Here is a 15,590-nt window from a genome sequence, read left to right as displayed (position 1 = left end):
GGTCTTAATAAAACCTGGAGCCAGATATAAGCGTGAAAGCTGAAAGATCAGAGAAGCAGAGCAAGCCACAGCCACCGCCTCTTACCTCACCAACTCCTCAGCCTGAAAAAGAATTCCTGTCTCCTCCCACCTTATATTCCTTTCTCTGCCCAGCCATATCACTTCCTGTCTCAACCTTCCTAGTGCTGGGATTAAAGGTGTGTGATCCCAAGCACTGGAATTAAAGTGTGTGCCACCACTGCCTGGCTCTGCTTCTCTTTTAGACTGGATTAATCTTGTGTAGCACAGTATGGTCTTGAACTCACGGAAATCCAGACTGTTCTCTGCCTCTGCCTCCACCTCCCAAGTGCTGAGCTTAAAAGTGTGTGCCACCACTGCCTGACTTCTGTGGCTAACTCTGTGGCTGGCTCTGCCCTCTGATCTTCAGGCAAGTTTTCTTTCTTCAAAATATCACCACAGCCCAGCCATATTTAGTGTTGGAAACAGTCATCCTGTGGAAATATATTATCTTTCTCAGCATTATGGATTAGTAATTACTATTTTATAGACGCATTAAGATTACTAAGAAATAACCAAATCATAGTTGTGACACTGGTTCTCAGGGAGATTATGGTACTTCTGCTTAACCTCATGTCTTGAGCCTCTGGGTCCACATCTGTGAAATGCAGTTATGGCCATTACGAAGTTGTTTTTTTCTTGCCCATTTGGTATTTGCTAGAAGTTTTCAAATGAAATGTGATAAAATTGTATCCTATTGCATAAAATAGCCCTATGTATGGCTGTGTTGTAAACATTAATTTTTTTCACTGCTTTGTGGGAAGAATCCAATCACATTCTGGGAACCTAATGTGAAAGACCTGTTTCAAGGAAACTTGTGATGATTCTTTGGTGAAGTAAATAATAAATCTTTGAAGTACAAATGTGAAAAAGTTGAACATACACAGATAAGATAAAAAGAAAAAAATAATTATAACCCAGTCTATTAAAAGCATTGATTCTATTTCTGAATTAAGTGAAATCAGGAGATGTAGTTCCAAGGAAGAACTAAGTGTGTTCTGGAACAACCTGGCCCCAGTATGTGAGAACCAGCCCAAAAGTGCAGTGAGGACAGACAGGTAGGCAGGCCCAGGCCTGAACATGGTGAACTTCCAGGATAGAACTGTAGTCCTAAGGGCGGCAAGCCTAGTGGGCCTGGCTGAGTTAGATCAGAAGTAGGAGGCTTCCAGAGCCTACAGGACAAAAGTGACTTCATTCTAGTTGTATTGGACGTGATTTTCCTTAAGCTAACACCCAGGTATCACTTACTTTACTGATTCTAATGCCATCTGGGTCAGTGTTGTAAAATTCCATATCCCACCCAAGTGGTTTTGAATGTTTGAAGTATGTTTGAAATACTACATCCAGGGAAGCAGACCGACCAGGGTTACTTAGAGGCAGTCATGGCCATTGTGATTCAAGATGGCTGTAAGCATGTCAAGCTGAATCCCTGCTTGGGGGATGGAGGGAAGAATAAGGTAAGTGAGCATCCAAGAGTTTTTGTTGGGTCAGCAAACAGGGGAAGGATCTCAGTGTTCCCTGGTTGGGGAATAGCAGTTGTCGAAAATGAGGGTGCTGTTGGAATGTCATGCTGTAGCAGCTTCTTCATAAGAAGAAATCGTCCCATTATCATTCCTGTGTATTTTGGAAAAATTAATTGGTATTAATAGAATAAGGTGTTTCTAAATGATGCTGTTCTTGAGGTAAGATAATTCTTGTCTCTTCTTGAATATTTAAGCATTATTCATTTTCACAGTTTGTTTTTTTCTTCCAGTCAGGGCTGTTTCAGATGAAATAGCAAACCCTTCAGTTCTAAAGTCTCCATTTGCTCATTCATGATAAAAATACTGAGTCAATAGACGCCTACGTTGGCTTGAAATTCTATACTGTTCAGTACCCATTAGTGTTGAGCTGTGAGTGATATTATCACTTTTTAAATTAATAGGGTTTCCTTTCTGACTTTTGGGTTCCTACTCCTTCTCTAATGTGTTTACCTTGGGGGAAACACACCGCCTGCCTGCCATTTACAAAAGTATGGAATAACCTACTCCATAGAGTGCACATGGTGAAGCTTGGCTCCTGTTAGATGTTGCATTTTCTAGCACATAGGTGGGACAGATTTTAATCTGTTTTATTGAATTGTAAGCTAGTATCATTGATGTCTAGTTTGAAGGTAAATAATTTAGATGAGCATACTAGGATATGAAGTAATAAACTTGAAATTTCACCCTGTGGCTCATTAATGTATCAAAGCTGTGCTTCTCTAACGGCAAATGTTGAACTCACTGGCTTTCTCTTTTACAGGTTAATGTGTGAAACTGTGAGATATGAAAGACATGAAGCAAACGAAGTTTTATACTAGTAGGTATTCCTTTCTGATTATATGTTGTACGACGAGTAGCCAACTCCTTCAACTATTGCTGGGGATAGCACCAGCTGGCTCAGTTTCCCTGGCCTCTCGGGAGGGTGGGGCTTGGGGAAGTTAACTTACTTTCCATAGTTTTTGTGACATTTGAACTGTTTGCAGTGTTGAAATGGCCAGTTCACACCTGCATTTACACTTCTTGTGGTAGATACATGATTTTGGGTTGTCAGGTGTTCTCTATTCTTGTCGTTGTGAAATATGAAGTAGCTCAGTCTTCCCGGAATAACAAGCAGATCTTCCCACAGCCACAGCAGGTGAGCTGCAAGGGAGCCCAGGCATCACAGCTCAGTCTAGAAACAGCAAAACGAGCTTCTACATCCTCGGTAAAGTTTATTTTTAAAATTGTACTAATATTTCTTTAAAGATGTGGAACAGGGGGCTGGAGAGATGGCTCAGAGGTTACGAGCACTGGCTGCTCTTCCAGAGGTCCTGAGTTCAATTCCCAGCTACCACATGGTGGCTCACAACCATCTATAATGAGATCTGGTGGACAAAACACTGTATACATAATAAGTAAATGAATCTTAAAAAAATAATAAAGATGTGAAACATTTCTATAAAACTACCAACTGACTGTTAAAGAATGCGATAAATACAGAGGAAAGGAATACCGGCATTCTAAGCGTGTAGGCTGCTTTGCTGTATACACTAGTCGATACTGTTTACTATGGTGACTGCTGTGCCGCCTCCATCCCATGTCTCATAGCACTTACTAACATAGTTACTCCTTTTCAGGCATATCACAAGGAGTGCTTACTGAGAAAGCAGAATGACAGCTACTCTCTGAAGGAGTTTGTAGTCTGTAGAGGGAGGAGGAAATGGAATAACGGGGAAAATGACAAAATGGGGATACCTGGTAGCATAAAGATGCAGGAAGAGAGAGGGAGCCTGAGAGACACCGGAGCCCTTTGAACTAGGTCTCAGGTTGTGTTCCATAGTCTACAGAGACTTTAGGGGGACATTATAGATAGTGTGTCAGAGATGCAGGTGAAGTAGACAGACTGTGCAGGCGTGCAGGTGGCAGGCCTCACTCAAAACTTTGATACTGTGGCAGTTGTGAGCCACCGTGTGGGTGCTGGAAAGTGAACCCTGAGGTCTCTGCATGAAGTCAGTACCTCTAGCTTCTGAACCATCTCTCCAGCCCGTTAGGTCTCTTTGAATATGTAGCTTGGTGTGGCTGGATTTCAAACAACAAAGCACTATGACCAAATGCCCCCAACCCTTCATGTACCCGCAAAGGCAGTACACATGGATGCAGGGGATAGTTGGTTGTGTTGAGGTGACATGGTGACAAGGTGGGTGTGAAAGGAAATAGCTGAGGAGCCAGCTGCAGGGATGTGAAGGAAGGAGAGCTGGGACACACTGGCAGCGTAGGATTTGGAGAAGTTGTGGCTGGGAGTTGGGATAATTCTTAGGCTGTAGCACATGAAACTGATTGCTGTTCATCCAGCTATTGTAAATGCTCCGGTGGCAAAACATATGTAATAGTTAACCAAGGAATAATCGGGAGTGAGAACTGACCACAGAAAGAACAATACTTTTTTTCTTGGTACCACGTGGCTTGGTTACTTTTCTCAGTTCTGCCTTCACATCTTGCTTCCTCTGTGTCTGGCTGGTGACTTCCTGACTACATGAAGCAGTTCCATGGGGGGTGACACTAGCTTTCTGTCGTTTTGTCCTTCCCCTTGGAGGTGTGATTTGCCAGTGAGCTGGTGGCAGGTGTATAAGGGGCGCTTCCTGCCAGCTACAGTAAGTGCTTGATGTACATTCATTTTTTCATTCTTTGTAGATGTCCGGTGGGTTAGCTGGTCTCATCGATACCCCAGTTTTCATTCAGGAAATGGAGCTTTGGGAGGATCAGGCTATCGTCTAGCTTCTGTTACTTGACGTGGGATCTTCCCCTCTTGCCTCAATCACCAACATTTTTGAGCCCTTTATCGTAAAAATGATAATGTTTGTGCACTCAGTCACCACCTGTCACCATCCTCCCCAAGGCCTGATGGTAGCAATCAGAACCTAGCACTCCTGCCTGCACAACCAGAGGTCACTAACAGTGATTATTGATTATCCTTTTTATTAGAGGTGTGTCAGTCAGTGTCTTTAAACATCCTGGGTATTTATTTTTACACCTGCTGACAAGGCCCGATTCACATCCTAGTCGTCTTTAAGTGAAGTGTGTTTGACTTGGTTCTCCCAGTTGCTCACATCTATCTGTTTAGAATTAGGTGCCAGTGGTTGTGAGCACTGAAAAGTCTGGATATGGATACTCAGTAAATCTTGATTTTGTAAGAATTAAAAATTCATAGAGTCTAACTGCAGATTCACATAGTTGTGTACTTGGTATTTTGCTGATCTACTTACAAAGTGTAAAGGAGGCATTTCCTTTTGTGGTCCTGTAGCAGGCATGCTTCTGCTCTTGCCAGTTTGTGCAAGTGTAGTTTGAAACTTAAAGAACAGCTGTTGTGGTTTATGTAAATCCACGGTACCTTAATACTACCCTCTTTTGGGGAACTGCTCTGAGGACCTTGGAAGGAAGTGACTGATCTTGTTCTCCCTGGAGCTTGGTCTGAAGACTAGTGCAATCAGAATATCGATGGCTTTCAGACTTTGCTTTTCTGAGCAAGAGAAGACTAACCATTTTCCTTATTATGTTTGTGTGCTACGGCCTTAATTTCACCAGGTAAATATGGCATTCTTTTGATCTAACACTATACGACATCTTCCTCATCTTCAGAATGGGAACAGTACCGTCATTTCTTCAGAGTAAGATGTACATATCCTTTGACCTCTACTCAGGGTGCATTCACCTCTACTGAGGGCACCCCTTCTGAGGGCTCTTGCATTCCTCCTGAGGGTGCGTGCACCCCTACCGAGGAGATGTGCCCTTCTGGTGCCTTAACCCCAGTCCTCAGGAGGCTGAGGTAGGGGAGGAGGAGCAAGGAGGAGGCTGGACTAGTTACAGAGTGGCACCCTCCCTGGCCAGCGAAAAGGAGAGTAGTGAAAATCACAACATGCCATCAACTAAGTGGAGGGTCATCAACTGGGAATATACTGAGACATTCTTTGACTGTGACTGAGTTCTTAGTGCCAATGTGCTCTGGCTTTTCAAACTTAACTTGCTGGCCAGCCTCATAATTTGCATTTATTGGACAGTTATATTTAAAGTGTCTAGAGCCTGTATCAAGAAGTCAGCCATTGGAGACATAATGCATACCTGCACCCTCAACATATGCAGCTGTGCCTCAGTGGTCCTTTCCCCATGCAGATCTGATTGAGTGCTTTGGTTTCTAAGAGTTTTCATAGCACTTTAAGGCTTTATCTATTTCAGGAGAGGAAATTGTTCCTCTGTGAAACAGCTGCTTTGAGGCCTATTCAGTCTTGCTCAAGCCTTTTCATTTGCATCTGTAAATGCCCATTTTCAGAGTGCTCTCTGAGTGCACTCTTGCTTTTAGCAGTCTGTTTCCTGTTGGCTTGGCTTTATGGTTTGTAGGCAGACACCTCCCCTTTGCTGTCCTCCTCACTGGGCTCCTCCTGACTTGGCCTGGGGCATTACTTTCTTCTCTCTAACACCTGCTTAGCTCTGTCTCTAGGTCTCTGTTTCTCTCCTGCCCCCAGTAGGAAGAGAGGTCTTTTTCTGCTGCAGTGAGGGTACCCATTCTGCCTCTGCCTCTTACAGATGCTGCACAGCCTCAGGGTCTCCTGTCTTGGAGAAATGTCTCCTTTGACCTCTTCTCCCTCTTCAATAATTGCATCATATAGTTTCTCTTTTCTGGGTTGGCTGAGGGGGCTTTGATTTTAGATTATAGTCTTGGTAAATTACAAAGTAAGTACTTTATCTGTGATTTATTTTGTGTTGCTTTACCTCTCTTGCAAAAAAGCTTTGCTTCCTTTCATTTCTTACCCAGAGATACCTAACTCCTACTTTGAAATAATTTTCTCTGCCCAAGTTTTAATTATTTTAACACATGCTTATGTGCATACAAACAAAATGACAAATGTAAGGTTTTAATTTATTTGGGAAACGAAATCACAGTCTCTTTAAAGAATTAGCCTTAGCGCAGATGAGGCTATTCCTCTGCAGGCTGGCATGTTTATTGAAGGTATTTTGTCTCCAGTTTTCTATGAAACCGCTTGGTGAATTCAAAACCGTTATTTAACGTTTCTTAATTGAGGAGGCTTACTTTCTGTGCATTCTGAACATGTGACTGGGAACGCTACACACTAGTTTGCAGAGAGGATCGGGCTTTGAGTGAGATTGGGTGTATCTGTAGATTCTCCTTAACTTCTCTGCAGCTGAATTACTCCAGGTGAGAACAGGTTTCTGGTGAGGAGGAAATGATAGTGTGTAAACCACTGCCCCTTAGCAGTTTCCAAGTCAATTTTCAGGTTTGACTGCTTGTTTAAATGTGATTGTTCTTCCAGACGGGGATGTGTCCCTCTGCTCTTAATGTAGCTGAGTCATTGATTTGATTTATTGTAATGCATATGCAGTTTATATCACCTCTGTTGAAAAAAATGTTCATTCAGTAACTTCCTAACTCCTAGGGCGATGCTCCATTTCCTTTTCAAGTGAATTCTATTAACTTAAGAAAGGCAGCATTAAGAGCCCATAGACTGTCCGGCTTTGTTAGTTCCTTATTTTATGTGTTCACGCTGCTGTTTAAATTAATTATCACTGGGTGTCCGCTGTGTCCCCTGTATTTTCAGCATTGGGCCGAAGATCCTAGTACTTTCCTCCGGTTCTTTGAGTTCTCCCGGTTCTTTGAGTTCTCCCGGATGGACGTGACTGACTTTGTCGATCTCACAGCTGTGGTGGTACTTCGGTTTCTTTGGTTAGTCAGGTTTATCTATTCTTGTATCCATTTACTTTTGAGGCAAGGTGTCTTTCTGTAGCCTGACTTGTTCCAGAACTCCAGGTTGACCTCAGACCTGTAGTGACCCTCCTGCCTCAACCTCTTGAGTGCTGGAAACACAGGTGTGCCACCCACTCTGAACTTTTACACCACCTTTTAAAAGTGAAGTAATCTTTTTTTTTTAAAATTTAACAATTTAGCACTTTGAGGAAACAGGAATTACCTTCTGCCTTTTTTTTTTTTTTTTTTTTTTTTTAGCTGAGGCCCGAACCCAGGGCCTTGCGCTTGCTAGGCAAGCGCTCTACCACTGAGCTAAATCCCCAACCCAACCTTGCCTTCTACCTTTTAAATGTTACTTGTTTTCATATCATGGACGTTAACATTTACGTCTCTGTTAGTATAATGAAGTATATTATTTTATGATTAAACGCTGCTGTTCTGAAGGTGGAAAGTAAAGTGCTAGAGTTTGTTTTTTATTAATGTAACCTTTGCTTGAGCTCTTTCTGCAATGCACACGTGACTGTGTAATGAGGTGATGTTTGGCTTGATCAGTTGCTCTGCTGTGGGGCAGCAGTTCTATCTCATGAGCGTTGGCCTGTCTCATTAACCGCATAAAAGTAATTGATGGAAATGTTGTCTTTGAGTTTGTAGCTCCAAATCTTATCAAAGGAGCAGAAGAAGCACAGTTATCCAACTTTGTGATGAACAGTAATAGACGTACTGTGGTGAAAAGGACCGACATGCCTGTGTATCTGGAAAGCCATCTGCACGCTGGCAGGCAGCCAGGGTTAGAACTTTTTAAGGCTTGGAACAGTGTGTTCACAGGAAGCCCCGCCCAGCTGCAGCAGTAGCAAGTGTGGCTGGAAGAGCCTCCAGGGCTCTTGGTCTTGAAAACCTCTGACTGGAGCAGGCTCAGGATGATTTATCATACGTAAGTGAAATCATTTTCACTGTGGTGTTTTTTTTTTTTTTTCTTTCCCCTTTCACAGTCGTGTATTGAGCGTACAAGTCTAAGTTGCCCAGAAGACCAGAATCACAGTAGAAACAAGCAAAATGCCAGCTCTCTGCTTTCTTTAGGGCTTCAGTTAAGGGGACCTGCCTGTGGGATCCCCTCTGCCTGTGGGGTCCCTCAGCCTGTGGCCCTGGGCACTGGAGCTTTCTGATTGCCTGATGTCACCAAGTGAGCAGACAGTCAAGGAAGCAGGTGTTTTCCTGGTTTTGGTAGCTCTTGTCCCCACTTGCCATGGGACCCTTTAGATTTCTGTGTCGTGCTTCCCCCCCCCCCCCCCCCCCCCCCGGTGCCAGCAGCTTGTGACTGTGGTCTTAACATGCAGGGCAGCACAGTGCATGCTTGCTTTCTAGTGTCCCCCACATTGATGTGTGGTCACAGTTGTACCATGTGATGGGTGAACATGGTACGTTTTCCTACCTGCTCTGACCCCCGGATGTGGCACACTCCCAGTCTTCACTTTCTGCTGCTCTGTCTCCTGGCCCAACCATTCAAATGCCCAAGGAAGCACAGAGAGGTGCTTCTTGGGTCCCTCTAGCTGGTGCCATGCTGTGTGACACTCATCTTGGAGAGCTCCGGCTTCTGTTTGGCTGCTGTGGTTCTAGCCTGTCTTCTTGGACTGGCAGTGTTGAGCTGTAGGCTGTGTGAGCCTCAGTGCCTTGTTCTCACAGCCCATCCAGCTACCCTCTTCTCCTCAGCCTGGGTGGGGTGGGTGGCCTTCACTGTCAGGAGACAAACTTGCAATCGGCCCTCTCCTTACATTTTCACATTATATTCTGAAAACAACTTTGCAGAAGTCATTTTCTGGCCAACTTTGCAGAAGTCATTTTCGGGCCTGACAATGATGTTTTCCCACTGGATCAGATTTTGTTGGTTTTTTAAATGGGCGTTATTCTTTCAGCATACTGTCACCCACGGCGTGATGTGATCACTTGCAATACCTTCCTGCTCTAGCAGTGTGCGAGGTCCTCTGTCATGTGGAGACACTGCCACCCCGTGGATCCGGAGGATATTGCTGAGAAGTTCTTTGAACTCAACCGCACAATCCACACTCACATCTTTGACTTGTAGACCCTTTGATGAGGAATTGCTTGGTGGTGTTCTGTTCATCAAGGACACGCCTAAAGGGCCTGCAAAGTGGTTTAGCTCGTGAAAGCGCTTGCTGCCTAGGCTGACTGATTCTTCCGGACTCACATAACAGAAGGAGAGAATTTGCTTCTATAAGTTGCCTTCTGATCTCCGTACACGCACCAGGTGCCCTTCCCTGATAAATAAATGCATTTAATAAAATACTTTAAAAAAGAGGCCCGTTAAAAACAACAACAACAACATAAAAACCAAAAAGCTGACCCAGCAAGCAGGCCTCATAAAGTGCATGTATTGGCAGTACTAATGAGTTGGAGACTCGAATGGGGGAAACATGGAGTAATTACTTACTACCTTGGTGACTGTGCCCCATGAGCTCAGGAAGAGAGGAACATGACTCACTCCACCAGGGGGATGCTCAGCCACTCTCAGGAGAGAAAAGGTACTGTCAAAAGCAGGAACATCAGGTTTTTTCACCCTGAGGTCTGGGTGGAAAAAAGGCATTTTGTGTTAAGTGTCAGCGGCAGGGCAGAAGCAGAGAAAAAATTAGTGCTGCTTTTCAGTCTCTGCTGGCAAAGAAATCAGCTGTTGTTTAAAACTGAAGTAACTCTGTAAAGAAGCTGGTGATGCCTGGTTTCAAGATCGAGGACCTAGAGCGGTGGATCTCAGCCTTCCTCATGCTATGACCCTTTAATACAGTACCTCATGTCATGATGACCCCCAACCGTAAAATTATTTCATTAATACTTTATAACTATAAATTTACCACTGTTAGGAATCATAATGCAAACATCTGTGTTTTCCCATGGTCTTAGGTGACTCCTGTGAAAGGGTTGTTCAACCCCCAGGTTGAGAACCACTGACCTAGAACCTTAGAATTTAACTTCATTAGGATTATGTGGCCAACAGGGGAGAGGGGACCACTAACTGAGCTTCTTGCATGTGGTCTGATCAGGATATTGAACTCTGTCTCATCAAAAAGCTGTGATGACAACACAAGCGTGTCATGGTCTTGATTACCTGAGCATTGATACTGAGTAGATATTGCTAGATGAGGCCCACAGTTCTATTCAATGGGAGGGGCCAGGTCTTTGTCAGGCTTTCTATTGCTATGCTGAAACACCATGACCAAAAGGAAAACTGGGGAGGAAAGGGTTTATTTATTTGGCTTACACATGCATAGTGTTGCTCATCATCAAAGGAAGCCAGGACAGGAACTCAAACAGGGCAGGAACCTGGAGGCAGGAGCTGATGCAGAGGCCATGGAGGGATGCTGCTTACTGGCTTGCTCCCCTGGCTTGCTCAGTCTGAACCTAGGGCCACCAGCCCAGGCATTGCACCACCCACAATGGGCGAAGCCTTCCCCCATGAATCACTAATTAATAAAATACCTTACATCTGGATCTTCAGGAGGCATTTTCTCAGTTGAGTTCCCTCCCTTATATGACTGTAGCTTGTGTCAAGTTGATATATGACAAGCCAGCAGAGGCCATGTCAGTGTAGCTGATAAAAGATGAACCAGTACAAGCCATGTTAGTGTAGCTGGAGGAAGAGGTAAGCTTATAATGAAATACCATAGAGAGGCTTGTATCAACATGGTGTTGATAGGAGAGGTGCTTTGGCATTCAGAGGGTCCCAGCCACTCCACAAGGTACACAGAGACCTGGTGGGGGGGAGACAAGCAGCAGGCCTTGCATCAGAGTGGCAGAGTTGTGATGGAACAGACTGGGAAGCAGCCAACACTGTGCTTTATGTTAAGGCTTAGTAAAGAATGAGGAAATGTCCATTCCAATTACGGACTTACCATTGTAGTTTGGCTGAGCATGACGCAGGACAGGTCATCTGCAGTGGGTTTCTGTCTGATTATTCTGGAAGCTATTATGAGCACTTTGTGATCTGCTTACATTTTGTTGTGCTGGGCTTTTTTATTTCCCTACCTGTTGGTGACAAACAAAACCAGGAACCTTTTAGAATGTCTTGTCAACTTCTAGGTTTTTGCAGCTTTCATTTTGCCAATTGCAGGATGGATGTGTTGGAATCAAATAAGGGGACCACTGTAGTTCTTATTCTTAGACCCCTCTGTAAATTGTGAGTCTTCCCGGAATGTGCATTTGGCTGAGATTTGAGAGACTTGTAACTTACAACTTTGCTATTTGGTGCTCTTTAGTTTTCATGGTTTTCGTTTTTTGCCCATCACTGTTGAATCACGCTTGCAGTTATTTAGAAATGGTCAAGCAAGGTTCTTTCATGATAGCCTTTGTCTTTTCAACAACCCTTGAATGTGCCTCTAAGGTCATCATTTTAAAACACAAATCAAAAATTAAAATGACACCTATTGTATTTAATACATACATGTCTGTTGTTGGTTGGTTTCTTAGTCTTTGAGGGCCTGCCACCAGCTCCCTAATAAATTACACATGGAGGTTTATTCTTACTTATAAATGCTCTGCCTTAGCTTGGCTTGTTTCTTGCCAGCTTTCCTTAACTTTAAATTATCCCATCTGCCTTTTGCCTTGGGGCTTTTCCTGTTCTCTTACTTCTGTAAATCTTACTCTTATTCTGTAGCTTGCTGTGTGGCTGTGTGGCTGTCCTCTGGAGTCCTCCTTCTTCTCTGGCTCCTTCTTCTTTCTTCTTTCCTCTCAGATTTCTCCCTCTATATATTCTGTCTGCCTGGCAGCCCGCTTATCCTTTCTCCTGTCTTACTTTTGGCTGTTCAGCCTTTTTATTAGACCATCAGGTGCTTTAGACAGGCAGAGTAACACAGCTTAACAGAGCTGAACAAATGCAACATAAACAAAAGTAACACACCTTAAAATAATAGTCTACTGCAAAGCAAAGGATAACCAGGCTACAATCCATAACCCCAGAGAAGCTAGGTAAAGAGGAGGATACTAAGAAGGAGGGACACACATGGACTGCCCTGGGAAGGGGAAAGGGTTAAGATTTCCTGGGTAAACTGAGAGGGGGGAATACAGGGGAGGGGACAGGAGGGGATTGGAGTTGGGAACATGGGGGAGACGGGGAGGGAGAGCAATGAAAGAGATATCTTGACAGAGTGTACCATTAAGGAGATGGGGAGAAAGCTGAAGCTAGGGAAAACCCCAGGAACTCACAAGAGTGTCCTCAGCTGACTCAGCAATGGTGAAGAGGGTGTTTGAACTAGCCTTTCCCTGTACTCAGGTTGGTGTCTTCCCTAATTGTCATCATAGAACCTACATCCAGTAACTAATGGAAGCAGATGCAGAGATCCACAGCCAACCACTTGGCCATGATCCTGGAGTTCAATTGAAGAGAGGGAGAAAGGGTTGTAAGAGCAAGGAGGGTCAGAATCATGATGGGAAAAAAAAAACCCACAGAAATAGCTGACCCAAGATAATGGGAGTTCATGGACTCTGGACTGACAGCTGGGGAGCCTGCATGGGACTAAACTAGGCCCTCTGAATGTGCGTGAAACATTCTTGATGTGTTTTTAGGTCCCCTGGCAATGGGACCAGGACTTATCCTGGGTATACAAGCTGGCTTTTTAGACACCATTCCCTATAGTGTGATGCCTTAATCAGCCTTGATGCAGCAGGGAGGGGTTAGGTCTGGCCCCAACTTGGTATAACAGCCTGTGTTGACTACCCAAAGGAGGCCTTACCCTCTATGAGGAGGGATTGGGGGTGAGGTGGGGGTAGGTGGAGGGGAGTGGGAGAAGAGGAGAAAGGGGGAACAGGGGTTGGTATGTAAAAGGAAAGGAATTTTTAAATAAAAAATTATATAAAATAATAGTCTACAGTGTATGTCTGATTGTGTGAGCACTGACAGCAGGCTAGGTCTCTTTTGCCTCTTCTTTACTTTGGGGGCTCAGTACTGAGATCTTTGATGAAGGGCCTGCTCATGACGGTCACATAGGATATTTGTTTAAAAGTCACTTCAATCAATTGTCCATTGATTGGAAATGAGGGAATTTGAGTGGGATTGGTAATTTGGAAAATTAGCATCCTGGACAATTCATGAAATTTAGAGCAACTGGGTTAGTTCTGGAAACAGTGACACCATTGTTAACCACTGCTGTTAACTAGATTCATTGCCAGTGTGTGCAGGAGAGATCGCAATTTTATTTTGTATGTGTGTATGTATATCTGTTTATCTACAGAGGCAATGTCTCTCTGTGTAAACCTAGCTGGCCTAGACGCTCCTCCCTCAGCCTCCTGGTGTGCACCGCCATGCGTGGCTTGACACTATGTAAACCCAGAACTATTTCCTGCTGCTATTGCAGTCCTACATTGTTCTTTCAACTCTGCTTGCATTGTAAAAGGGAAACTTTTCACTTCACACGTGTAAAAGTCAGACCCTCTGATAACAGCTGCTCTAAGCATAGACTGTAACTCAGTGTAGCCAGAAGCTTTTCCATTCCGCTCGATCCCACAGCCACTTTTAAAATAATCACTCAGAGGCTTAATATTACTTGTAAATGTTTGGCTGATGGCTCAGGCTTATTATTAGCTAGCTCTTACATCTTAAATTAACCCATTTCTATTCATCTATGTGTATTGCCACGTGGCCATGGCATTACTGGTCTGCTGACATGTTGTTCCTTGGGCAGCTAGCTGGTGTCTCCTAGACTCTATCCTTCTTTCCCTGTATCTCTGCTTGGATTTCTCACCTGGCGCTATCCTGCCTTGCCATAGGCCAGAGTAGCTTTATTTATCAACCAATGAGAGCAACACATATTCACAGCATACAGAAGGCTAGCTCACATCAACTCAGAATGGCTGATGCAGTTTTTTGGGAGAGTTAGGAGGATCTAATAGAAACCAATTTTTGGACATGGTATTTTGCAACAGGGAATTTTCACAGTGTAAAGTGAACATGTTCTGTAGAGGCTGGATACCAAACAAAGAAAGGAGAGGTTGTTTTTAGCTCATGCTTTCTGGGACATCTTTAAAATAGGATGTACTGTTTTACTTTTAGTTATTACGAGTTTACTAGAGGAAAACCTTGAATCGTAAGAAGGGCAGTACAGTAGTAAAGAAGTCGTGTCTGTCTTGGCATGACGTAAGTGGTTAGTATACTCGGTAAGCGCTTGTTGATGATCTCTGCAAATGCCTTCTCGGAAAGCATGACTTCTGCAGGTTAGCCCTGGAGTCTCTTGGGAAGAGAACAACTCATCTTTAGCTCATCTGCAATGGACACTGCCGTTGGATGGCTTTTAGGTCCATCTTTGCAATAAAACAGAGAGAATTAGCAAGAAGAGGCTCATTCTGTCTCGCAGTTGCTCACAGTCACTGCTTACGGACCTGTGGTGAGGGACAGCATATCCTGGTGAGTGAGGAATGGAGGCTGAGAAAACTGTTTCCTCTGTGATGGCAAGAAACAGAGAGGCCAAGTCCCATAGCTTCTCCCTTCAAGGACACAACCCCAGTGACCTAATGTCCTCTTTCTAGGCCACCAATATTAAAGATTTCATCGCCTCCGGCAGCATCAGGGTCTCAGGACAAAAGCTTCAACACATGGGCCTTTGAGGGATACTTATCCAAACTAGATCAGTACCTGTCAGACAAATTCAAGTCAGTGATAGTGATTGAGACCCATTCTCTTATTTCCACACCTTTAAATCTGGATTTCCTGATAGGAAGAGGCAAGCCAAATTATAGAGTAATCAGTGGGTATTCAGGGTACCCGAATACCTGCTGTCGAGGTATTTCATCTGCTCTGAACACAGGTTGCCTGTCAGTGGTGCATGTGTTTTGTGATGGGTGACAGGAAGGCTGTGTCAATAAACTTCACTCTGACTTTGTATTAATTTGCCTTTAGAGGTGACAGATGTGAAATCATCGAGAAGCCCATCACCATTGCATTCTCTGTGTCACCACAGACCTCTGTGTCACGTGTGATGCTTTTAAAAGATGGGATAATTATTATTTCTATGCAGTTGTGATTATTCATTTGATCCTGTTAACTTGCGCAAGGCTATTTGCATAGCAATAAACCTTAATGTCTTATGTTTTTAAGATTTGATTTCCTTGGCAGCTAGAGAGATGGCTCAGTGGTTAAGAGCACTGCCTACTCTTTCAAAGGACCCAGGTTCAGTTTCCAGCATCCACATGGCAGCTCACAACTGTCTGTGACTCCAGTTCCAGGGGATTCAACACCTGCATCAGGCTTCTGCAGGCATTAGGCACACATGTGGTGCATG

At 44.0% G+C, this 15,590-nt stretch overlaps 1 protein-coding gene across 1 annotated transcript in view; it reads left to right on the top strand.

The window, feature by feature from the left end:
* Positions 1–15,590, top strand: part of Rapgef2 (Rap guanine nucleotide exchange factor 2) — a 262,162-nt gene that overhangs the window by 71,034 nt on the left and 175,538 nt on the right. Inside the window, 1 exon segment of the mRNA XM_036190519.1 lies at positions 2,341–2,397. Coding sequence (XP_036046412.1) covers positions 2,341–2,397 — 57 coding nt within the window.

This window comes from Onychomys torridus, chromosome 6 (genome assembly GCF_903995425.1).
Source record: "Onychomys torridus chromosome 6, mOncTor1.1, whole genome shotgun sequence".
Lineage (NCBI taxonomy): Eukaryota > Metazoa > Chordata > Mammalia > Rodentia > Cricetidae > Onychomys > Onychomys torridus.
This window is presented reverse-complemented; position numbering and strand designations above follow the sequence as displayed.